Below are 24859 nucleotides of genomic sequence, written 5' to 3'. Positions count from 1 at the left end.
TTTTACAAAGTTGTACTACTCACTCAGCAGGGCTTTTGCTGTTTATGGTAAACATGCGTTCCTCTATGCTAGGAGAGGGGGTGTCTCTTTCTCCAGCCAAAAGGGGCAGTGCGGCACTCGAAGAGCTGTTCTCTTCTGAAGATGATGCAGAGCTGTGGGAGCGCTGAGGCACCTGTAGATTCAGATGTTGCTGACATCTTCTCTCCGGCACCTCAGGAGGGATGCAAGGAGAGTGTGTCTCTGTCTTTAGTCCTACAACCTTCCCTAAAAAACAAATTATATTAGGGCTATATAATTGAATTAACAAAAAAAATCTGCTCAAAAAAGTATACCATCCACTTTGGGGGTTTCCTTGGTAATGATCCACTCTGCAGGTTGCAGGAGGGACTGTCCATAGGACATGTCTGTCTCAGTGCTGGAGGAGGAGAATGCAGACGAGGAGGAAGGAGTGAGCTCTTCAAGCCTGAAAAAGTCCAAACCCATGTTGGTGCCTCCAAAGAAACGGCAGCCTCCAAGACAGCCACAGCGATTTCTGCCACGCTTGTTACGAACACTAGCATCTTCTGGCCACAGAAACCAGAGCCTGGAAAGTAAAACAAAGGGAAGAATTAATGGAAATTCTAATAACCTGTGCAATATTTTTGCCTGCCAGGCAATATGAGATAAAGAGCCATGCCATGTCATGCTGCTCTTCAGTTCAGTAAGCAGTTAACATGCCTCTCTGAGCACAGGCCCTAAGCTGTTACATCGAGACATTATAGCCTCACATGCACTCACAATGTGACAAGTGCACTGAGACGCAGATAACTGATGACAGTATGTATGTCCACCTTTTGGTCTGTGTATCGTGTAGCTCCAAAAAGTGCCTCTGGACTTCACATTTGGCTGGGTGGTCAGCGGCCAGGGCGATGTCTGCTGTAATGAGGTTCAGGTTGACTGAACCCGCCTCCAGCCAAACAGAACGTCGCAGCAGAGGGGGCTGACCCAGACCTGGTGGCTGCCCGGGACCTTGGCTCTGACCGGCAGGCTGCAGTCTGGAGGCTTCACAGTACTGCTGCTGCTGCTCAATGTACTGCCGGATATTAATGTCCTGTACCACCGCACTGATGCCCTCTCCAACTGCTTGGTTATGTAGGTTGCAATTTGCCACCCGAACAGTACCAGTCTGGATAAAATAAATCATGATAGATATTGGAGTATATCAATTTGAAAAGCAGATAAAATCCTCATTAATTTTCTACTCTATACCTTAATGTTAGCAGCACATCCATGCTCAACAATGAAGAGGTCAATTCCATCCATTGCAAGTCGGGTCATAGTGTACTTGAGCTCCTCTGATGTGCGGCAGTGACCAGGCATGCACGTCAGCTGAAAAACAACGTACTTCATGAGTGACATGATGGGCTCATGACAATACAGTCACATAAAGTCACCTGCAAAATACTGAATTTAAATTGTCTAAACTGTCAAATACTTAAAAAGTTTGATGTTGTATAAAACAAAAGTCAATAGCTGAATAGAAATCATTTTGTATCTGAACATAACAGATCATTAGAGAGAGTCTGCATTGGTCTTCATTCATTATCTGGTGTTGGACCAACACTGAGCCAAGCGAACAGTGCCTTTGGCTATAATGAGCAACTTCTAAAGCCGGGTTCAAACACAGAGCTAGCGTCACATCTGAGACATTTCTCATATTAGCAGAAGCAAACATAAAACAGTGCATAAAAACTGTAAGAATTGCACATTGTCTATCTTGTTTATACCTTAGCGTCACAGGTGCGACGGTCTACACCATGCTGGCAGATGACAGTGGGTTTGGGTTGCTCTAGTTGGAATTCTCGAGACATCACATGGAAAATAAAAGTTTCACCCCATTCTACCATACTGGCCAGCTAGTCAAAAAGTAATTATGCAAATCATTAGACAATTTAACAAAAAAGTCATTTTTGAACCTGAAATGTAGTGTTTGAAGCAATACTAACCTGTGGAACAGAGATCCTGCCTGTGAGGCCTCCTGCCTGCATGTCAATGAGCCAGGCGTACTCCAGTGTGTCACTGCCCAAAGGAAGGCCCTGAGCAGAGAACATGGCATGTGCTCGCATCTGCATCCCTGACAAACTTAAGTGTCCATCTCTCAGCACCCCATCCGCAGTGGGCCTCTGTGGATAAAAGAGTGGTGCACATTTAAAACAATCATGTACAATTAACACCATACATTTGTACATAATGGAGGTAGATTTGGAGATGTGATGAGCAGGCTTCAGGGCACATTATTTAACAACAGAATTTAAAAGAGTGAGCACAGAATTCTTAGAATGCAGACATTCTATGTGGCTACATGTGTGCTACATGTTTTCCATTATGCAACACTGACCACTGGCTTTACTGAAAGTTCACTCAGCCTGGAATAACAGCACTATTATTTCATGCGGCATCTACTGTATTATCATTATTTGTTATAGGTCGTGGTTGTACAAAAGGACAAATAAGTAAGTGCATTTCTGACGCTTGTTACTGTCAAGAGAAAGATGAGATACATAATGCTTACTACCTGGTAGTTATCACTGACAAAAATGTGAATGGGAGACAGAAGCAGCTGTAGCATGGTCTCCTTATAGCCCTTCTTCATCTCAAAACAAAGCCGCTCCAAGAAGCCTGATGGGCCTTCAGGGCCCTCGCTGCTGCAATGCTGTAAGAGGCAGGATAATGTTGACTTTGAAATTACATTCAAAATTCAATCAATGTTAAATATTTTTGGTATTAAATGGCATTTTCCTCTTGGCTCATCAGTCTTACAATTGGCAGTCGACCATGCACTTTGTAGAGGTTAATGAGCACTGTGATGTCCCACGGCCGCAGATCCAGTGGATGGATGTCAGCTGTGTCTTTGTGCTCACTGTCCTCCATCCCCAGAGGGGACCAGCCCAGGCCTGAGGAGGTAGCTGTGGACAACACGGGGCTGGTCACTGCCTCCTCAAAGTCTGTGTACATGTCATCCTCTCCAAAATAGTTCTCCTGTGAAAACAGTGGGGGAGGAGTGTTAAAAACGAAATCACTGGACTGCTGTGGCTGCTACGGTAAGTAATATAAAATGATGGTACCTTAATGGCGAGCAGTGCTCGGAGCAGAGGGCCATAGAGAATTATTTGGGAGTCAGGGGACATTTCCATCTCTACATGCAGCCTGTCAGGGGGAAGCTCTGAGGGGTCTGTGGGCATGCGGCTGTAGGCGTTTGAGGCAGTGGCAGGGGTGTGGCGGGGCTGTGAAGTGTGGGGTCCAGACGAGTGCTCTGGGGGTCGCAGTGCTGACAGCATGGACTCCTCCATCTCAGAAACTGTAACAAATAAACTTACAGTTTTTCAACATTACACTGCTACAAACAGTATAATAGTGCTGGAAAGAAGCTTACAGGATTGTTTGAGTTGCTCATCAGCCTTCTGGGGATAAATAGGGTGCCAGGTATAGTCAATGATGAGTAAGAAGTTGGGTACGCTCCAACAGTCCACCCAGCCAGCTCTGTAAGGAGAAAAAACAGTTCACTGAGAGGGCCGTCTGCTGAGGTTTTAAGTGAATTTTCCACTTCATCATTTGCTTTATGGACCATTCAATACAAGGACATTGAGTGGAGATAAAAGACTGCAAATGGGTTGTGCTTGATTTCACCTCAGTGCCAATGTGCACTAGCCCAGACAGAATTTGATCGTAACCTCCCAGGGGTGCAGGGACTCTGCTATCCTACATAAGTAGTGTACGGTACATGTTCCAGCACAGAGCTATTCATAATAGATGAACTTGATGTGGAGATGCCATGTACAGTGTGTACAGAGAGTGCTTTCTCACCAACTCTGGCTTTCAAACATCTCTTGTGAGTAAAGTAAACATTCTGTATAACTGAAAGTTTAATCAAAATAAATACAAACTTTTCAATTGAAAAATAAGCCTCTTGTCATCGCAAGACAAATCGAAATAATGGAACAATAGTTAGTCACTACGTTTATATAATAGGTTTCACAAAAACTATGCTGCATTTCTGTCCCTAAGCTACTTTCTTTTGCCCTCCTGTTAGCCAGCTTGCACTCATAAGCTAAATTCTGATATCATTTATCAAAGCTTTGGCCCACAAGTCCAAGCAGTGAACTGCATGTGCTTTAATATGAGGATACATGCTACACTCACTCGGTGTGGGTGATGTTCCTCCAGCGGGGCTTGCTGGGTTTGGGAGGGGGCGGCCCATGGCTCTCTCCTGTCATAAACATGTCTGGAGGCAGCTTCACGTTCTGGTAGTCTTTGGCCAAGGTGAGGAGGGGATAGCGACTTGGATGACACTCTGGCAGAGAAAGGCGCATGTCTGTATCCTCTGCCTGAGAAGCACAAATCACAATGCACCCACACACCGTAGTTACACCTTGCAGATTTCCACATTTGTCAATTGTTCAGAAACACATCAAAATCCATTTACTTGCTATGACTAACCTTCAAACTGAAACGGGTATTGCAGGTCGTGGGAACAAATTCATTGAAGGGCAGAGTGAAATCAATAATGAGGGTTTCCCCACATGCAGCCAGGTACACTGTGGAAAAACACAACATATACTTCTATAAAACATTATACTCAAAAGTCCAGGGCAAAATGTTGTTCAAGATTCCTATATCATTAAATTAATTGTTCAGAAATACTCATATATTTCATAAGTTTAATTCACATACTAGTATGCCTTACCATTCTCTTGCTGTTTGGTTGAACAATCAATCCAGTTGTGCTGGTTTGCAGCCCAGAGCATCTCAAATTGATGAAATATAATTTTAAATGCCCAGGAATATGGCACAAAGGAATAGATATCAGGTGCGCTGTCACTGGCCCAGTCCTTAATTAGGTCTAAAAAAGAACAAAAAAACAAAAAAACAAATGGGAAATTTGTTTTAGAAATCATATTCACTTTTTTATTATAGTACATATATAGTATATTTTGCGCCATGGCATCAATACCAGTGAAGAAGTTTTTCTGAGCATAAATGAAGTGGTATGTCGCTTTATAAACCTCAATCTCACACTGCCACGTCTGAGGCATGTTCCAAACTCGGGGATAGCTGGCGATCACATGAAACTAAAGAGACAGAATAGCATAATCAGTTATGTCTGTCTTGCGTGATATTGTTGAACATACCATACTACTTACTGCCAGCATTTCTGCCTCAAGGAGTGTCCTGTACTGCATACTGCTTGTGGCATCCACATGAAGCAACTGCCCTTTGATGGTGGGAGAGTAACCTAAAAGTAGAAATAAAAAAGAAAATCTGAGATATTTTTATCGGACAAAAACAAATCTAGGACAAGCCTGTAAGAATAGGCTGGAAGCTTTAATATGTTCAATAACTAATCAATAGCATAATATTTTTAGATTATATTTTGCACAAGGAACCAGTTAGCTGTGTTCGTTAAATGTAATATGGGTTTGTTAAAATGTAATATGATGCAATGCACGATGGATTTATGCATAGAAATAGATTAGCTACATTTTCTGCTTACCAGTCTGTCCTACAGTCATAGGTATATTGACCTCCAGGTAAGAGCCTGCTCCCACATTCACATGAATGGCATTGGTTTCCTAGTAAATATATGGAGAAACAAAACAGCAAAATCAAAAACATGGCACAAAACAAACAAAATGCTTAATATGGGTTCACACAAACTGCCTACTACGTAGCACTTAAACAGGGGGAAACAGTTTAACACATATTTTAGTATTGTATATTTCTTAACATGCAAATCACAGTTCATTTGTGGAATTCCTCAGATGTTGAGGGATTACTATTTGAAAAGGAGCATAAAAATGTTCTAATGCCAGTGCCAAAAACATAGCGAGGCATAAACACAAAGGGAGCGGAGGAGGAGAGAGATCAAAGGAGGAGGGTCTTAGAGCAAAGCAGAGACAGAGAGATATTCACCCTGTTTTTGGTAAAAAGCAGATCAATGGTGGCATCAGCGATGATGTTCATGCGCAGCTCAAAGGCCTGGATCTGCCGAGGTTTCCCAGGCTGAGGCACCTCTGTCACCTGCATGGCCTGGAAGTCAGCAGGCAGGAAGAATTTCCACAGGCAGTCCCTGAAATGGATGCAACACATCTTTTACTGACACATTTGCATTTTTTGTGGGTTACTTTTATTCATCCACATGAATTACCGTAAATTTCGGACTATAGAGCGCACCTCAATATAAGCCACACCAGCTAAATTTGAAAAGAAAATCAATTTTGTACATATATAAGCCGCTCCTGAATATTTTTTTATGCACTTAAGTTATTTTTGCCATATTTATCTGCCACGTGTAGAAGGCTTGTCCGTGAAAATAAAACCTACATTATTCCGTTACATTATTATTATTATTATTATACACAGTGTTATCTTCATTTTAGATGTCAAAAAGTATTTGCGGCTCCCAGTGTTTTATTTTATGTGGAAAGTGGGTCCAAATGGCTCTTTGCGTGTTAAAGGTTGCCGACCCCTGCTCTATTTCCTTCTTTATCTTAACAACTGCATCATATCCATTTCATGATGCGCAAAATGATCGTTCAAAATCAAAACTAGTGAATTCTTCAGAGCAGAATCTTTCCCCACGTCTGTCTCACTTTTACGTTTACAGCTAGAGAGCGCCCCCCAGGGCCCATTATCTAGTAAAATTCTATAAATAAGCCGCACTGCTGTATAGGCCGCAGGGTTCAAAGCGTGGAAAAAAAGTTGCGGCTTGTAGTCCGAAATTTACGGTATATTAAATAGATTTAGGATGAAGTATTGATGCAAGCATCTCCCTCACCTCTGGCGATCAGCCCATGGGCCATAGTTAAAATCAGTGCCTTTGCCACACACGATGTCCAGACCCCAGCAGGGGGGCAGGTCCTGGAGCTTGTCGTCCTCACTGCATGTCTCTGCCTCCTCCTCACCCTCCTGCTCCACTGGGACCAGACCTGCACCATACACACACAGAACACACATTTAATACAATACAATGGAGCATATGCAGAGAAGGTTCAACCATGTTTGTATGTTCTGTACCTGGTTCATCTTGGTAATAGTAAATGTCAACATCATTGGATTGCATGACCACAAAGCCTTCACCCATTAGTCTTGGAGGTCTGATGAAGAAACCAGTTTACAAATATTATACATAGTAGTTAAATACAGAATTAATAATAATAATAATATAATAATATATAATAAATTAATATGCAGTAAATCACCAGAGTATATATAAAATGAGCCAATTTAAGTAACTACTAAAATGCTAACAAAATAGGTTTGGTTATGGCCTTACTCATCATTCTGCAGGCCCAGGTAACGTGGGCTAGGAACCAACATGACCCGGACATTTTCCAGAGAGCCTTTGACGATGTGCATGAACTGGTCGAGGTGGCTTGATGGAGGTTTGGTGGCGTAGGTCAAAAAGGCATCTTCAAAATATACACAGAGTGTCTGGGGTAGGTGGTGATTCCCAAAAGCCAAATGTCCCTAAAGCAAAGGGATGCATATTTTAGAACTTTGCTTTAATATTGTCTATAATACAGAGTCATTTTGCTCATTGTGATGTTAGTTATAGCCTTACAGTGCTGATGTTGACTTTGATAACTGGGATGAGGGAGCGCCAGGATGTCGAAGGATCTGGAGTCTCTGCTTTGATGTTCACACTGTGAACGAACAACAACTTTAAGTCTTATATGCTGTATTTCAACATACCTACATTCAGGTCGTCTTACAAGTTAGATACACATATGCTCTGTAGTATATCTGTAAAAAATAATATTATTTCAAGCAAAACAAGTAACTAAACAGCTTTTCTAGCATTTTGAATAGAAGGGATTAAAAAATAATTACTGTGACTTGCTATATAATATTTGGCTTTCCAAATCAACCAGATCAACCCTGGACTTTATCAGGTCTAAATTTGGGCGAAACAGGGTCTAAAATTTAAAACAGGTTTGTTTTTAAATAATACAAAAATTAAAACTACAGAGGGCCCTGCTTGCTTCCAGAGGTAGTCCACATACCACCAGTGGCACATGTTTAACACTTTAAAAAAAAAACTACAGTACAGACACTTACCTTTCGAGGGTTTCTTCCTGTTCCTCTTCCTCTTTTTTGGGTGGAATTAATGTCGGTTCCAGGCCAAAGGTCTTCTGCAGTCTTGCGTAAAGGTCAGTCCGATTGTAGACATGAAATTCAAAGCCATTTACTGTCACATAGAGCCTGGTTTCTGCTTTGGGATCTAGAAACAAAACAAAAAAAACAAAAAAAACATTTGCACAGGAGACGCAAATGGTTCAAAATAACATCAACGAGTGTGGCTTTGTTTTTAGCTTTTTCCATAATATCTATTCTTAATATGGGCATCACTTCCCATTTTAGTAAGACAAGATAAAAAAAATAAAAAAGTACAACATAACCTTAAATGACTTACCATGTTGTTTTTGCTTTGGGTTGTACATTTTCCACCATTTGAATATAAGGAATCCATCTTGTATCCTATTAAAAAGAGAAAAATTCAAAACATGCTGAAAATGGATTTAGAAAAAAAAAGGAGTCGGCTCAAATGTAGTACCTGATTGACATATCCGGGTTGATGAAGTAGACATCTCTGAACATGACTTTCCCTGACAGCACAGAGAAAGAGAAGGAGCCTGGGGAGCAAATTTGAAGAAAATGAAATTATAAAAAATTATGAAATTGCTTACAGATAAAACATCAAATTATTTATAACCCAGCTTTTAAGTGTTTTTACACATTTTAAGCTTAAGTAAATGTCACAAAATTGAGACAAATATTCCAGGCAAACATCTAACAATAAAGTGCTGAAGTTTTTAAAGCATTGTTTGTAGTAAGTAATGTTACATTTGTAACATGGAATATTGCACTATAAAATATAAAAGGCATAATACATTACATTTAGAATGTTTAAAAATAAATAAGCTGGTGCTCAGGTTACTGCTCACTTTGTAGTGTTAACTATGCCTCTGTCTGACATTTTAAACTTTAATGCTGCCAGAGCCATTACTCTAACACTTCCTTTTCTGTCAAAGGCCAGTAGATCAAGGTGTCCAGTATTACTCAGAAGTGTAAACCAGTGTAAAGGAATCTTATTCTACATAAAAGCACTTTTCACCACACATTCATACCGACACATTTCTAGTGCATTTATAATGCTTTTTAAACTACTCCATGGTGTAAATGACACAGCATATAACAACTTCACGCCTTGGACTGCTTGTTAATGCTGTCCAACAAAACTTTCTGTACGCACCAATATGAATGTAGCCATCTTTGTAGAGCCTGTTGATGATCAGGGTAAGGATGAGGCCAATGTTGCGGGAGTTGTAATAAGTTAAATAAATAATCCATCCACAGGACAGAATAGTGGCTGTAAATCAAGACACAACAGTGTCACAATACTGATATGCACAAGATATGTTGACATGGTTCTATTAGACTGAAGCTTTGGGGAACTTACCCACGAGGAGCCAAATGAAGTTGGAGTTGTGTTTTGTAAGAAAATTATCTAAATCCACAAAGCTGGGAAATGTATTGTTCCCATCCATGGCTATGGACTTTCAGTGTAACATCTGAAAATGAGCACATTGATAATAATATGTACATACAATAAAGGACAGTTATGCAAAGATACGTTATTTTGTGAATAGATTGTTGTGAAAATAAACTATGACACTATAAAAGGATTACATTGTATATCAGCAGCAGGAGCAGGTGCTGTCTACCCACACCTTCACATGTTCAAATACAAAGGAACAGAAACTGAAATCTTATTCCAATCCCCTTAAAATATTGCCAGATTATGTATGAAAAAAATGTGAAAATGAGTGTGCAAGTATGTACAGTATGCAAAGTGAGCCCTCCCTGACAACTTAAGTAGGTGTTGTTGTGAGCTGATTTCTTTCAGCTGCTGGTCCTCACCTTGCTTTCATTATTATTATGAGCAACACTGATTAGAATCAAGTATGTTTCTTCAACGGTGATATAATTCAATCAGCCAAGTGTGATTCATTCTAACAAAGTTGAAAAGCAAGTTCTCTACCTATTGCCCAAGGTATGAGTAGAAATCTTTTGTCTTTCACCCTAAATAAGTCTGAAGGTGTAGCTGTGTAACGATCACAAAATAATTATGGAATAATTATGAAAATTCAACATCAATAACCAAACATTAAAGCATGTAAATTGCTTTCTAACAAAAATGCATCGCCGGTAAATATAATTATATTTTTTGCAAGGATTAGCTAACAACAAAAACAGAAACAGCCTTGAAACATATTAAAACACTATCATATTACTGAAATTGCGTATTTGCCTGGGATACCGGCACACCGGGTCGTGATGTGTGGCGTTGTTATGGATCGATTTTTAGCGTAGTAATATCACAGTATTTGCAGCTCATTTCCAGTTAACTCGACCAACATTCAATTAACAAACAACAAATACAATGCCAACACACGACCAGAAACACTATTATTCAGCTAGGTTAATCCCTACTCTTAAGAAATTTCCTCACTATGTCCACAATAATGCAGCTTAAAAGTATCATGAATGTATGCTATTTGTTATTGTATGATGCTAAAAGCGGCTTATCCTAAACACCACCAGGCTGCTTCGTGTGCGACGTTATAGCTTATGTAGTGCAGTAGTTATTAAGCTAGCTACATATCATACTATTAGCAGAGAGTGCTAGCGAGCTAATGACAGCAGGCCGCACCCTGTAACTTCTCTTTTATCCACTTCTGTAAACACTTTAGTAAATACTGTAATTTACCGTATTCTTTTCGACACAGCATGTGGTTTCATCTTTCCTCCGATTTCGCAGGAGTAGCCCTTTTGTCATATGAGACATTGGAGCTGCTAGCATCTTCTGTTCAATATTTACTTGGAAGAAGGCCAGCTGACATCTCTTCCGGCTCTGACGCTAACGGCCACAAAATTAACCAATAGGAAACGTTCTGCTTTAGAGACTGGTCAATCACCGTAGAGAGGCGTGACCAATACCTGATGCCTTGAAGAGTGACACGGCCCTCGACCAATAAGCGTTAATGTTTTCGTAGTATTGTCATTACAGCCTTACCTCACAAATTTGGTATGCAAATAATGAGGATACTGCGTAATAAATGATACAAAAAGACACAAATTATGTAATGTTATTTTAATATGACTAATATTGATAGATTCAATCTGATATTTAACACTAAACAATAAATCCATTGCAGTTGCAGAGCTATGGTTGTGGACTTTCTCTTAAAAATAGCACTTGATTAATAATGCTTTAAATATGTGTGTTTATACCTATTAAGGGGACACTCAATTAGCTCCTTGCTTGAAGTTTTTGGCTATACAATAAATTAGTAGTTTGCTGGAAATTGTTAATATAGATGGGGCCAACGTTGGTCGAAAAGTCATGACCAAACTTCCTCCAGAATCACTTTGCATTATTTATTTATATATACTGACAAATTGTGTGACAATGTATGTACTGACAAATTAGGAACATTCTTGTACCAAAAAAATTAAAAACACAAAATATTTTATTGTGAAGATTGATATTGGCACTTTGGAATGACAATGCCATTTCCATTTTTCATAATCAATACTCCCATCACAATTGAACATGCTGGAAATAAAATGCAGTACAATGTTTGCTGTGCGGCCGGTTAATCTGAACTGTAAATAGCTGAGCTGTAGCTTTGAGGAGGGGCCAGGATCAGAGTAAATCGATTTTACACACAGCTGGGCAAACACATAATGATGACAATGACTGTCAACTACAGACAAAAACCTGATTCAACCAGGGCTGTCATGGGTAGAAAATTCTTGAAAAACGTTTTTGTTTTCATCAGTTGTAAGGTTAAGTGGTGGTGTATATAAATAATTTTAAGGCCAGATGAAATTTGTTGAAAAGGCAGCTAAAAATAATGTATAATGCACTTTATATTAAAACATGCTTTCAACTTAAATAACACATTCATAGGCACAAAAATAATTTAAACTTTAACTCAAAATAAGTTATGTTTTTCTAAAAAATAAAAATGCCATAACAGCAGGACATGGCAACATAAAATCATTTGGCTCGTATTTGCAGTAACACTATTTGATAAATCATGCTTGCTGAAGACATAAAAGGCCAACCATAATTAGTATTTGTTTAGATAATGATACAATGTGCATGCTTTTAAAGAACAAATTAATATCAAGCAAAATACATTTACCATCCAATGTGCATCAAAAGCTCATGAGTGCATCTCTTTCTTGCATGCTTGTGTAAAATGGCTTCCCAAAAACAAATGAGTGAAGTCCTGCTCTTAACTTCTCAGCAAAGGCCATAACAATGTTCAAATCCCCTTCAACAGTTAGGTCCAAGTCAGTTTTGAGATTACGCAAAGACCGGAACGGCTTCTTCCCTTTTTGCCTGTGAAAAGATGAAAAAGTATCTTTAGTATAACTTGTAACAGAGTACAAAGGGTCAGAGGATTTTACATTTGAATCTTGTTTGGCTGCAGCTCTATGCATGCCACAATGAATAATTTATGCTTCCAAGAGACTACCAGGGAGCATGAACAACCTAGATAGGGCACCTGCAAAGTAGCTTGCCCTTACACTTATCATGTAAGAAGACTACTTTTTATGTTTCTTACAGATTTATGTTGAAAGACACAGAATATGGCTTTGCTTGTGAGGGAGAATACCTATGGTCACATTTTCCAGAGCAGTTGGTCTACTTTTAAAATAGTTTGAGCAAGTTTTTTGTGTTGCTTACATACATGGTAAATAACAAATTCTGGGTCATAAAAAGGTAGTAAAATGTTTTTGTTTTGTTTAATATGCATTTAAAATTTCAACCTGTTATAGTCATAGTAAGAAAATTGATACTCCTAATTTACCCCTAAACATATACAAATAATTGTCTTATCCATACAATTACTAGTATCTCAAAAAACAGAGTGGGAAGGTCAGTTCATTGTTTGGAAGCACAGAATGAACAGAGTGTGTCCCAGATGGACGAAAGACCAGGTCACCATACGGCCGGGGAGGAGAGGACAGATTTGGGGACACTTTAGAGAGAGGTTTTTGGAAATGTTTCTAAAAATTCCCACACAGTATTTGGCACAAATCAAAATAGCTTCAAAAAGAGTGTAAATGATGTGTACTGTATTTTTTCCATCATTCCTCAATCCGCTCCTTCTTGGAGCTTTACATGCATGTTCTACCCTGAATCCCTGCTGTCCCATGGTGCACTGCTGTTCTTCTCCATTTAGCCACTGTCTTGGAAACAGTTAGAGAGGCCTGTCTATATGTCTCTATTCTCCATTGAATATAACAATGCCGCATCCAAAACATGTTTTTGTTTTGGCCTGTGAATGATTTGACACAAGGGTATTCCACATTTTAGCAACATTTGACATATGTTTTTGTCCATGGTTGTTTTCCAAGTGAACCCTCGAATGTCAGCCCCTGTTTATTGCAATGCTTAGAGTTTGCCCCTCTGAGCTGATTGTACCCTGGCCCCTGGTGTAGCAAAGCCCTGGGGATTACATTACTAAATACAGAAAAACACAGACATGCCCTGTGTTGAGTAGCGCTTTGTGCAGTGAATCAACAACAAAGCTCAGGCTGCCTCATGTCCTACGGAGTGACCAGTGGTGACGTCCCTTTCAAGGCAAGGTCACACAACAACACTACAAAGTCATACACTATCAAGGGAACAGAAGGCATTATCAGCTTAGGTGTTTTGACTTTGAAGCATTCTTTTTGTAATGCGTGGGTTGGAAAAGGGGGTGGTGTGAGGTAAGGCTGAGTAATTAATCAAAGTTTAATCGAGATTCAGTCATTTCTAATCTTCAATGATTAGCTTTTCAATTGAGAGGTCTGCAGCCAATCCTCTGTCAATAAAAGGATGCAGTTTGGAGCTGAAGTCAGACTTGGAAGGAAGAAATTAGTGTTAAATGAAATTAAAAGTCTGCATTTTGTTATTCAGAAAATTTATTTTCTCCTACTTTTTATAAAACTAAATCTAATTGAAAAGTACTTAAGAGTTGTTAGTGATGGTTCTTACGTTTCGTCCTCGATGTACTTGAGCAGCGTGAGGGCTTTCCTGTGGAGCAGCAGCAGGAACTGGGCCAGATAGGTGCTCCGCAGGGACAGGCCTGGCTTCAGCATGAACACCTGGGTGTGACACAAGACGTCAGTTAGTCGTCTTGGATACAGCTCGGCAGGAAGCGACACAAGCAAATACAGTGTACAGAACAGACTTCCCCCACCGCTGTGCTAACCTTGAGCACGGAACATATTGCTCTAATCACCGCAGAAAACCTGAAAGAGCATCAGGGGGAGAATGGCCATGGAAACAGACGACACCAAGTGACCTGCGAGATGGTTGAGTGTTGGCTCTGGATTACATCAGTTATTTGGAAGGTTAGCGGGTATTTAGTAACCAATACATTGCTCATACAAGGTTCATTAGCAATGCACTAATCAGGGTGATGCAGTTAGACCTGATTCAGTCTTTAAGATAGTCTTTTTAGAGAAACTTGTTGATGTAATCCCTCTTGCGTGGTCCATGGTAGAAAAAGTTTAAAGGAAAAGGTAATCATCTGGACAATGTTTTTGAAATTGAAACATATTGGCTAACCATCTGAAAGGAGAAAAAATAGAGAAAAAATGGGAAAAAAAAGGAGAAAAAAAGAGGAACACTTCTGTAGTCTAGATGAATACTTTGAAACATATTCTTCTATAATCTTTATACCAACTTGTACATTTCAAACCTTAGTATCCGATTTGACATTATAATTTTTGACATAATTCTATATTCAAGTTTGAAACCCGTGTGTATGCAGCATTATAGTCTTAAAATAGGATATCTGAGTCATAACCTCTCATTACCATTGAGCGCATACAGTATTATCATCAAACATTTATATTTTTCCTTCCTTTACCATAATGTAATTCCTTTTTCATCCAAATTTTCTTGACCATTCAACATACCGTTGCTTTAACAGAGTTGTTGCATACTAACCTCATCAATGAATGACTTCACCAAAGTGTCTTTGTGCATCACATCTTGAAATATATTTCTAAAAGCAGAAAATACCATGGTTATATATTATAAACTTGAAGATTCAGTAAAATAACACTGACTCGGCATGGTTCTCACAGGTCAGGTGTGAAGGTCTCGTCAGTGTGGATCACAGTATCGGGGGGTATGTCGTCCTCGCTGTCGGTCCTCCACAGGGCACTGAGCTCTGAGCGCATGTAGCGCCGCTGGTTATACGTGTGCTCGTGGCACGGTGGCATCTGCTTTACCGTGTTGATGTCAACGTCAATGTGTGTAGTGGGATATGGGGAGTACAGCACCTGGCGGAAAGGCAAAACAAAGCTGCCTGTGGAGTCCTGGAGGGAAAAAGGCAAAAGCATAATCAGTACTTTGTGTATTTCATCTGCAATAAAACATGACAGAACTTGAAATGCCAAAACCAAATCTGGTTATCACACTTCAGCAAGAAGGAAAAAATGAAAATAGTAAGACAAGAAAGCAAGAAAGAAAAAAATACACATAAGAGTATTATACTGGTGAAATCTGGAGTCCCTTCTGTCTAATAAAATGTAAGCTACCTTGAGCAGACCTTGAACAAACAGGCCAGTGTCATATTTGAACGAGGAGTCAGCCTTGCAGAGGCGCGAGCATTTCCTCTCAGAGGGGGTCAGGAAGAGGCACAGGGTTCTGACAATCTGCAGAAACAAAAAGTACAATGTCCTCTTTCTATGTTTTGTAAATATACTAATGTTATATGCAGTTAAAAAACCTGGCAGTTTTCCTGAAGATGTGAGACAGACCTTTACATTGACGGTGTTTAAATACAGGCTCAAAACGGTTCTGTTTAGTTGTGCAAATGACTGAAAAGTTTTTATTCTGCGCTCTTCTCTTTTAGAGTTAATTTTATGATGATTATTTTTTATGTTTTGATTAGTTTGTATTGTGATTTTAATGTCTTTCATAAAGCACTTTAAATTGGTGTATGTATGAATTGCGCTATACAAATAAACTTGCTTTGCCTCACCTAATGTAAATACAACGCATTTAAGGTTACATTCTTGGAGCCTACTCATCAAGTTGGACAAGTAAGGAACCCTTTTGTACCAGAAGCTAAATACATAAATCATATGTACTGTAACTAAATTGTTTAGATGATTAGGTGCAAAAAGTAAGTGTATATAAATTATCTCCCGATTATGAAAATTACCTTATTTACTTTTTCTGGATTGCTCCCAACCACTATTGAGCAGCCACATGTCTGGAGATGAGAGCTAATGGCCCTGATACACACAAATAAAGACAAGAATAATAGGAACAACAAGGCATTTCTTATGACAGATTTTGAGGTTAATCATCAGGTCAGAAGCGTTGCCAGAATAATGCATTTACAATAGGATTAATTATTTGTTTGAAAATAAAATATACCGGTACTCCTGGGCAAAGTACTGTAGGCTAATCCGATTTTGATTAAACCATGAAAAGACATTGTCAAACTTTTGTCCACTTTTTATCTTTAAGATACAGGTGAGTGGGCAGGGATTAACACATGCTTTGTCATCTTCATAGGACATTGAAGCTCCCCTGCGCTGCTTTGAGCGATTAGGCACTTTATTGTCAAAATGTACTTTTCACCAGCTCTCGGCACTAAGCGATTTCACCCTTTTCTCCAGGGGAAAGTCGGCTAAGTGGAAAGCCATTATTTATCATTGCAGGCCTGATAGGTGTTAAATGGGCAGTGTTCATCATCTGTCTCCATTTGCCTGTACTGCGGCACTTACTTGTGCAGGAAATCCTCGTGGCAGCTGTCCCCAATGTCGTCGTCATTAAGAACTGTGTCTTTAATCTGCACAACAGCCAGGGAGGAAATGTATTATTAATCTCAATTAAATTAAAACGCTAAAGGGATAATAATATGCTTCTGTGCAAATTTGTGTAAATTTGTGCAGTAGCCTAGAAAAAGCGTGCTATATAAGCTCACAATACACAAAAAAATATTTTAGTTTTAAGAGTATTTATAAAAGTTGTGACTGGATTGATATTAAATGAGGACTATGCAATTTTTCTGGTGAAGTGTCCGCCACCTGCGTCTTCAAGCAGATGTAATTGTTTTTCTGTGAAAGTTTCACAGTATAGCATTAACCGGATGTGTCTTGCTTATATTGACTTATAGGTGTTTTTATTTCTCAAAAATACCTTGAAAAAATTGCATTAATAGTGTGAGCAAGCTCATCTCTCCACTGATCTTTGACATATAGCTTGACTCAATAACTCAATTAGAGGCTTGGAGACAAGCAGGTGGCAGACCCTGGAAAGTTACATATTGCACAATAATGTAATGTACCAAATTACAAAAACAATTGTTGAATATTATACAGTCCCATGCAAAATAGACTTTCAGCTGAGTAAATAAAACTATGTTTGTGTTATTGACAAAAATAAAAATATGATTAAAGTACAAGCAACTATTAGGTCTTGGGGTTAAATTGGGATTGCAACTTACTGATGTGTGTCTGTATATGGGATGCAAACACAGATACGTCTGAAACAGTGCAAAGAGACAGTAGTGCTAAAAATGTTTCCATATACTCACATCAATGTCATCTGGGACACTGTGTGTCTTCATGGATGCCAGAAGCTCCATGATCGGGATGATTTCCAAGCCTAGCACTGATATGATGTTGTAACCCTGAAAGCAGTACCATCATAAATAAGAGATTTTTGAGCTATATTAATACTAGCCAGTATATGTTTCAAGATCAGTAGTGCTGAGTTTGAAGATCAACTCACAACCACAACCTTTTTATTAATCCTTAAAAGAATACAGTTGCCTTTACCTGACTACTACAAAACTTCAAGGTTCATATCATATCAAAATCACAAAAGCCCTAAAAATAAAACTTTGAGGTCTAGTAAAATATTAATCGCATCAAGGGAAAGAGTTTGAAAGCAGAAGGAGCTGTCACACAAGCTAAAACAAAACAGAGATCTGATATTGAAACGAGGACACAGAGACAGGCTGTCAACCTGAGCTGACCTGACCCTCTCCATCTTAAAAGGCTGCAGGTCTCCTCCACATGCGGCCATTTCATTTTGACTGCTTTAATATTACATTATTACATGCACACTAGTTTCCTCGGTTGGATCATTTGGAGGTAATTAGTCGGGTTGCCCCTCTGTGCTAAGGGAATGCAACTTTATTATTCTGCCAATGTTGCTATTATGCTTAAGAGTGAAGCCAAGATGATAAATGTAATTAAGTTAAAAGGGTTTACGTCATCTCTAGGGCTGTGCGCCTAGTCGCGTAGTCGATTGTTCGGCTGATGGTGTCTTAGTCGATTCGTTATTTTTTGGCGGGTGTGACAGGGCCCATTGCAAACTAAACACTTCTCCTAAACAAAAAATTTAATAACTCATGTTGTTACCAATCTTAATACCCACGACTAAAATAAAAACTAAAAAACATTTCAGCTCATGCGAAATCAGATTTGGAAAATTGACCATTTGTTTCTAGTTAAGGCTATGGAAATAAAATATAAATCATATTTTTATTATATTTTATACAATATATTTCTATGCACAACAAGGAAAACTCTTCCTTATGTACTGTTGGTGTCCCAACAGGTCACAAAGGTTAATGAGGTTGAAAATTTGTTTTGTTTTTTGTTTTTTTATAGCAGGGGTACCCAAACTCTTTTCACCAAAGGCCATATAAATATTCGACACGGGGGGCCACAGACCAGTGGTGAATACAGTCAATAATGCATTAACATAGTTTTGACTTCATACTTTAAATAAGGCTTGAAATATAATATTAAGTCTGTATGACAATGCAGTTATTTAGGTTATATTGGTATGATTACTGTAATTTGCTGTAAAAAGTACTGATTATGATCAATTGGACCAGTTCAACTGAAGGCCTGAGGGCCAATAAAAATCAGTCTGAGGAATGCATTTGGTCCCCGGGCCATAGTTTGGACACCCGTGTCTTACAGGCAAAAATACAACTATGTACAAATTGAGTATTCACACTTTTTAAAAAAGCTTCAAATTAATTTAGATTTACACTTAGAAAAAGACAGAATGCTTCACTTTAACAAAATACATGGTACAGTGAGGTTTACCTTCTGCATCCAAATGCGACCTCGGCGTATCACGTGTTTGAGCCTCTCCACACAGATGGAATGCAGTGGCAGGTAGAAGGCCAGCTCAGTCTGAGGCAGGATGATGGACAAGGCACATGTGTTCTTGTCTCCTTTTAGTTCACCATCAAAAATTAGTGACACTATGATGACACCCTTCTCTGCCAGGACAAAGAACTTCACATCCACAGCACCACATTCAGCACTGCGCAGGATCTCCCCATTTAGAGTGTGATTGGCTAAAAAAGTCACCTCTCCATCACTGAGGTACATGACTTGGTTGCCCTTGGGTGCCCATATGTGGCGTACGCGGGGCCCCAGGATGTTGTCCCAGTAGGCGAATGTGGCAGCGAGCAGAGGGCATTCCCCGTCTACAGAGACTTCGGTCTTAGCCACAGCAGGAGACTGGGGCGGGCAGCCAGATGACATTGGAGGGGGTGGAGGAGTAAATGAGTTCTTGAAAGAAAGGTTGTATTTAAATCCTACCAAAAAAGAGAGTAGTGATTTTACTACTGCCACTTTATGAAGTAATTTACTTTGGGTAAGTAATGCTCTAATTGTTATTAAGTTGTACAGGAAAATTGGCTAGATCAGACCGAGATGGTTATTATAGTTTGCTATGCAGTGTCAAAATCTAGAAACCATTATAACATTGATATATTGATTTTATTAATATTTTTTCTTGATCTTTAAGAATAAGGTCTATTCACCAATCAAAATTTGTTAAACTAAATACAATGTTAATGACAGCACTGGTGTCCACGATTATCAAATACTGACAACCACATCAGTTAGTATTTCAAAGTGTTGATCTGATAAGCACTGCATTGCAAACCACAGAGGACAGATTTCACTTCCTTCTTCAATTGTCCATGTAGCTTTTGCCTAACAAAAAGGCAAAACGCTATATGTCACGAATGCAACATGTCAGCTAGAGATGAAGGAAAGTTAGGACAGTTTATACTGTTTATAATTTATTCAAGTTAAGTTTGTCACTACTACAACGTTGCCAATCATCTGGGTAGTTTATATGACAGTTATGGCAGCTTTGAAGACTGAATGGCTCCATATAAAAGCATTGTCAGGAATAGCGGACATTTTTATGCACAGCAAACATTGAACATTTGTCTTTACTCAAATCACTGAAAAAGAAACATAAACACTTGCAATAATGTGTATAACCTAATTGTCCACTATCACAATCTACTAGCTAGCTCACGCGCAGCATAACGATAATCAAAACATAGCAATAAAAGATGATCAACGACTTACTTGTTTTCAGTCTCCTGTTGCTGGTCACAATAGCGTTTTCACAGATAATGAACTGAGCCTTTGCTGTCGTACCATCGTAATCATTAAATCTTATTATCCACAAAATGAATACTCATATGACTAGCATTTGAACGAGCCACACAGCTACTTCCGTGTACGTCATATACGTCACCCACAGCTGTTCATGCGAAGCGCCCTCTAGTGTCTACGTCTCGTCATTGCACCTCAATGATGTCATTTTTATTCGTGCATCCACCTGCAGAGTTCTTACACTACAGATCTATTTATACGACTTTAGGAAAAAATGAACGTGTCTTCTGCTGGTTAGTTCTCTCTTTTTAGCATGACATTATGCCTGTCTGAATTGCTTGTTCTTTCTCTTCAATGATGAAAAAGTGTTTTGATAAGACTATAGGGTGACCAGACGTCCCTGTTTACCCTGTGTTTTGAGCCCGTATGCCATGTCCCTCTAGATTTATCCGAAACCAGTGATTTGTCCCAGTTTTCTACAAGACGTGTCTCAGATGTCCCTATTTTTGATCTATTTGACCCCCGCCAACTGACCTTTCTATTTGACATTATGTGAGTTTGTTTGTTTTTTGTTTTTGTTTTTGTTTTGTTTTTTCATATTATGGAAGTTTGTTCTAGCCTGAATGATTTCAAAATATAGATAGATAGGCTACACAAACTCAGTGATCCAAGTAAAACTAATCACCATGCACCCCACTGAATAGCCACACAAATATTTATTAGTGACACTATAAATGTCTTTTATCAGCAATTCAAACTGCCTCTGCACGATAAGCAATTATTAGTTTGTTATTCAGCATATAGAGCCTATCCTACTCTACAACCCATGTTGCTCCCTCGGTGTTCATTTTTCCTTCATGGCTTCCTCTTGCAGCTTCTCCCAACAGCTACAAATCTCCCTGAATAAACTAGTAAGTTGTAAGACTTGTGCTACAGCAAATCTCCCGGGTGGCCATCTTGCTGTTTGCTGGTTGTTAGCTCAGTGTCTTGGTATAATTCTGTCTTGGACCTCCTCCCTATTGCTCCCATGCAGCTCTCTTGGGAAATGAGCTGATGAGTTTGGGGCCAAAGTACATATATAGCACTAGATCATCCACCATTTAAAGGTTCACTGGGGCAAATGTACTGCGGATTCTTTTTAGTGTTTTGCCTCCTATGCTGGTTTGCTGTCTTAAAGTGTCCTTTGTATCATTTATGAAGCACGCAAACTGTTTTTTTATAATGTCTTTGTGTGGTAGACCTACACAGGATTGAGTCTGTTTAAAACGAAAGTTCTCAAGGTCGACAGGAGGGAATTTGACAAACTGTCCTGGTCTCCACATGTGGCTCTCTGATGTTATTGCACATTGGTGATGTCGTGAAGTCTTCCTGGAGGTGAAAATGAATTTTTACACCCAGATAAAAGCTCGGCAAGGATCAAAGTCCCATTAGGGTGACACATTATTTGAGAGAATTAACTTCATTTTGCCACTTGCCATCTCTGTGCATGGAAAGTCGGGCTTTCTTTGATTCATTTCTCTTATTGGGGGTTCAAGGATGGCAGGTGTAAATTGGTGAGACGAGTTTCTGTGTCAGTTTTATGTTTTGGTGAAGTATTGTTAAAACAGAAAAGCAAGAGGGAATAATATCTTGAGGGTAGATATCATATGAGGTCATGTAAAGCTAAAAGTACTATGTTATGTTATAAAGTTATTCTTTAATCATTTGAATAGTTGGGCTCATAGCACCATCTGCCAACATTTCAAAAAACTTGGGTAATTGCCAGGTTTCTTTTCCCATCCACTTTAGTTGGCTATTTTGGTTAGTATTTAGAGAAAGTAGACAAAAAGACAAACAATTTCCTTGCTACTAGACAGACATTATTTGATTATTTTAGATGACACATGACGTCAAAAGGTTATGTTTTTGTTCCCTCAACCCGATGAGAAAAAATATATATATTGAGGAGTTAAAACTTGATGTGTGACCCTGTGTTGACATATCTAATCTGCTAACCACTGCTGCTAATCACCTTGTCACACATGCAGTAGGTCAGTGTTAGTGTCTAATACAATAAAGTGTAAGACAAATTACATCATCAAAATCGCATTTCCCCCATTTCCATTGTTTTTGGCTGCTGACCAGATTCCCGGATGCAATCAGTGAGTCTGTGTTCTCCTCCCAGTGAGAGAACACCCTGAACATAACCTTCTTACACTGACTCTAATGGCGTTACTGTGTTCCCCCCAGCTCCTCCTGACTACAGCCCCTGCTATGCCACGCACTATTTACAACCAGATACAAGGAGGTTCAGCTAGTGTCAGAGGAAAAACAGGAAACATAATATATAGTTGTTGTTTTTTTTAAATATGCAGCAAGTGTAGCAGTGAATTTTTTATGGAAAGTTTTATTCATCATATCCAACAGCTCTATGGTAACAATTGTATGAATACTTAAACAGAACTTCACTAATTCATTGACATAATCCCTTTAAAATAAACACATATGTTTCATTAAAAAGTTACAATACAACTTTAGAACAGCTTCTTTAGATGGCAAAGTGATCATCAGCTAATCAGCTTTAAGCTTGTATAAATCTCATCTTGTGAAAAGAGATTTGAGTGAATTTTGTGCCTTTAATGCTCCTATAATTATGCCTAAATGAATATGTGAGTGTTTGGCAGGATAAATAGCGCATAAATTGCCATTGATGTTAATTGGGGGTTTTCATTACAAGTATCAAAGAGGAAGAGTAGTGATAATTGTGCATTTCTGAATTGGCTGCAGAGTGCTTTGCCTCAGTTAAAAGTGAGAGCATGAACAGACAGTTTTGGTTTACAGTTACAGCGTTTAAATCCTGCTTCTAACAATAAGCCACATGACCAGGAATCATGCAGGAGAAACGGCCCGTAGCAGCCTCGGAGCATCCTGCAGGGACAGCGGCAATCCAGAAATGCCACTTGGTCTATGGTGAAACTATATATAGTTGCCTATTTGAAATGGACTCTAATTGTTTTGAGTTTTTTTGTTATTAGTAAAGTTACCCTTCAGCTGTAGCATATACCTTCACCAAGGAAGCTTTTGAAGGCCACAAGCTAATTTAACAGATCAAATAGTATTCCATATATATTGAATGTTTCATAATAGCTAGAGACAGAGATCAAGGTATGAAGTATGGACATGCTTTTTTTTTATGCTAAAGAGTGATTTTTCTTAAAATTCTTGACTAAAATGACTACTATTCTAATCATACGCACTGACAAGCTATGCAGAGAGGAACATCAGATTCCAAATCCCACCTAAATTATTTTGGGTAAATATAAGAAGAAGTAAAGCTGCTCTGGAGGGATGGTCTGATAGACATTAGACTGAGCATCTGTTGGGTCTTAACAATGCCCAAATGACTAAAAATAAGATTTAGACAAAAATCCTAAAAGGCCTATTAAATTTTGTGAATTTCAATGTAACTTTTTATTTCTGGGTTTGGAGCAGAACTGGTCCAGATTCATCTCAGAGTGTTTGATTTAATTGAAAGCAAGTGCGTTACAGTTATCCCTTTATGTTTTATATGCCCGGGAGCTTCACTGTTCCCTTTTATCAGATGATGGACAAAAAAGAATAAATTAAGAAAAAAAATCTGCTCCCTTCTCTGCTTGACAAGTTCAACCACTATTCATGATAATTTCCTTCTGGTACAAACTATAAACATTGATTTGTCTAATAATATATGCATAAGCGTATGTATGAAAGAGCATGTCCTATAGATTTGATTGCAGATTGCTGTAATGTTCTGTAAAGACGTAAAGAAAACATTAACATCAGTGGGTGTGCTTATGTTTTCTCCATTATCAATGAATGACTCTATCTCTGACTCACACCGCCTAAAAGTATGACGCAAGTGGCTCCTTCCACCCCATTCAGAAGGGGCTCATTTGGTGATTGTCATTATTATTCAGATTTTCTACAGGCCATCGTGTGGATAGATAGTGTGTGCGTAATAGGCTCTGGTCCTTTTGTATGGATTCAAAGACTGTCCGGGTTTGAAACAACAGCAGAAGCAGCGGCAGCAGCAGCAGTGCGGGTCTGGGTATAGCCTGCCTTTCACACAAGCTAACTTCAAAGCCACTCATTTTCTCCTGCCCAGCTGCACGGTGCTCTGCCATGGGCCAATCATTATAATGAGTTTTTAAAGACGGCCAGCAACAGACAGACAGACAAACACGGGATGGCTGGGAACGATTGTGTGAGGTTTTTCAAAGAGAGCTTCACAACATGTTCTGTCTGATTTAATACAAGTTAGTACACCTGAGACGCAGAGGACTGGGTATAAGGGTACAAGAAGTGAAAGAAAGGCGGTACATTA

The 24859-nt window shown here is 39.0% G+C and overlaps 2 protein-coding genes across 10 annotated transcripts in view; both read right to left on the bottom strand.

Annotated features, from left to right (window-relative positions):
- kiaa1109 (KIAA1109 ortholog) overlaps window positions 1-10952 on the bottom strand; it is a 38879-nt gene extending 27927 nt beyond the window's left edge. For all 9 annotated transcript variants that reach the window (XM_055231222.1, XM_055231223.1, XM_055231227.1 and 6 more), the window contains exons 1-27: window positions 10811-10952; window positions 9500-9611; window positions 9293-9409; window positions 8594-8672; window positions 8453-8517; window positions 8098-8260; window positions 7601-7682; window positions 7313-7506; window positions 7054-7133; window positions 6815-6965; window positions 5950-6106; window positions 5531-5609; window positions 5181-5272; window positions 4991-5108; window positions 4724-4879; window positions 4477-4574; window positions 4180-4364; window positions 3413-3519; window positions 3105-3337; window positions 2800-3018; window positions 2555-2692; window positions 1986-2162; window positions 1767-1895; window positions 1249-1368; window positions 831-1165; window positions 333-583; window positions 24-264 (exon numbers count right to left, since the gene is read on the bottom strand). In XM_055231222.1, coding sequence (XP_055087197.1) covers window positions 24-264; window positions 333-583; window positions 831-1165; window positions 1249-1368; window positions 1767-1895; window positions 1986-2162; window positions 2555-2692; window positions 2800-3018; window positions 3105-3337; window positions 3413-3519; window positions 4180-4364; window positions 4477-4574; window positions 4724-4879; window positions 4991-5108; window positions 5181-5272; window positions 5531-5609; window positions 5950-6106; window positions 6815-6965; window positions 7054-7133; window positions 7313-7506; window positions 7601-7682; window positions 8098-8260; window positions 8453-8517; window positions 8594-8672; window positions 9293-9409; window positions 9500-9587 — 3854 coding nt within the window. In that variant the 5' untranslated portion in view covers window positions 9588-9611; window positions 10811-10952. The remainder of the gene's footprint in view (window positions 1-23; window positions 265-332; window positions 584-830; window positions 1166-1248; window positions 1369-1766; window positions 1896-1985; window positions 2163-2554; window positions 2693-2799; window positions 3019-3104; window positions 3338-3412; window positions 3520-4179; window positions 4365-4476; window positions 4575-4723; window positions 4880-4990; window positions 5109-5180; window positions 5273-5530; window positions 5610-5949; window positions 6107-6814; window positions 6966-7053; window positions 7134-7312; window positions 7507-7600; window positions 7683-8097; window positions 8261-8452; window positions 8518-8593; window positions 8673-9292; window positions 9410-9499; window positions 9612-10810) is intronic.
- A 516-nt stretch (window positions 10953-11468) lies between these two features.
- On the bottom strand, window positions 11469-20661 carry c9orf72 (C9orf72-SMCR8 complex subunit). The gene is made up of 10 exons (XM_033987657.2): window positions 20488-20661; window positions 19198-19697; window positions 17667-17762; window positions 16855-16919; window positions 16284-16356; window positions 15655-15771; window positions 15197-15432; window positions 15059-15116; window positions 14099-14208; window positions 11469-12454 (listed from the first exon to the last, which is right to left on the bottom strand). Exons 2-10 carry the CDS (start codon window positions 19642-19644, stop codon window positions 12268-12270), a joined length of 1389 nt encoding a protein of 462 aa, XP_033843548.1. The 5' UTR covers window positions 19645-19697; window positions 20488-20661; the 3' UTR covers window positions 11469-12267.
- Window positions 20662-24859: the final 4198 nt, after the last annotated feature.

Source organism: Periophthalmus magnuspinnatus, chromosome 22 (assembly GCF_009829125.3).
Source record: "Periophthalmus magnuspinnatus isolate fPerMag1 chromosome 22, fPerMag1.2.pri, whole genome shotgun sequence".
NCBI lineage: Eukaryota > Metazoa > Chordata > Actinopteri > Gobiiformes > Gobiidae > Periophthalmus > Periophthalmus magnuspinnatus.
The sequence above is the reverse complement of the archived record's forward strand: the minus strand, read 5'-3'. Positions and strand labels throughout refer to the sequence as shown.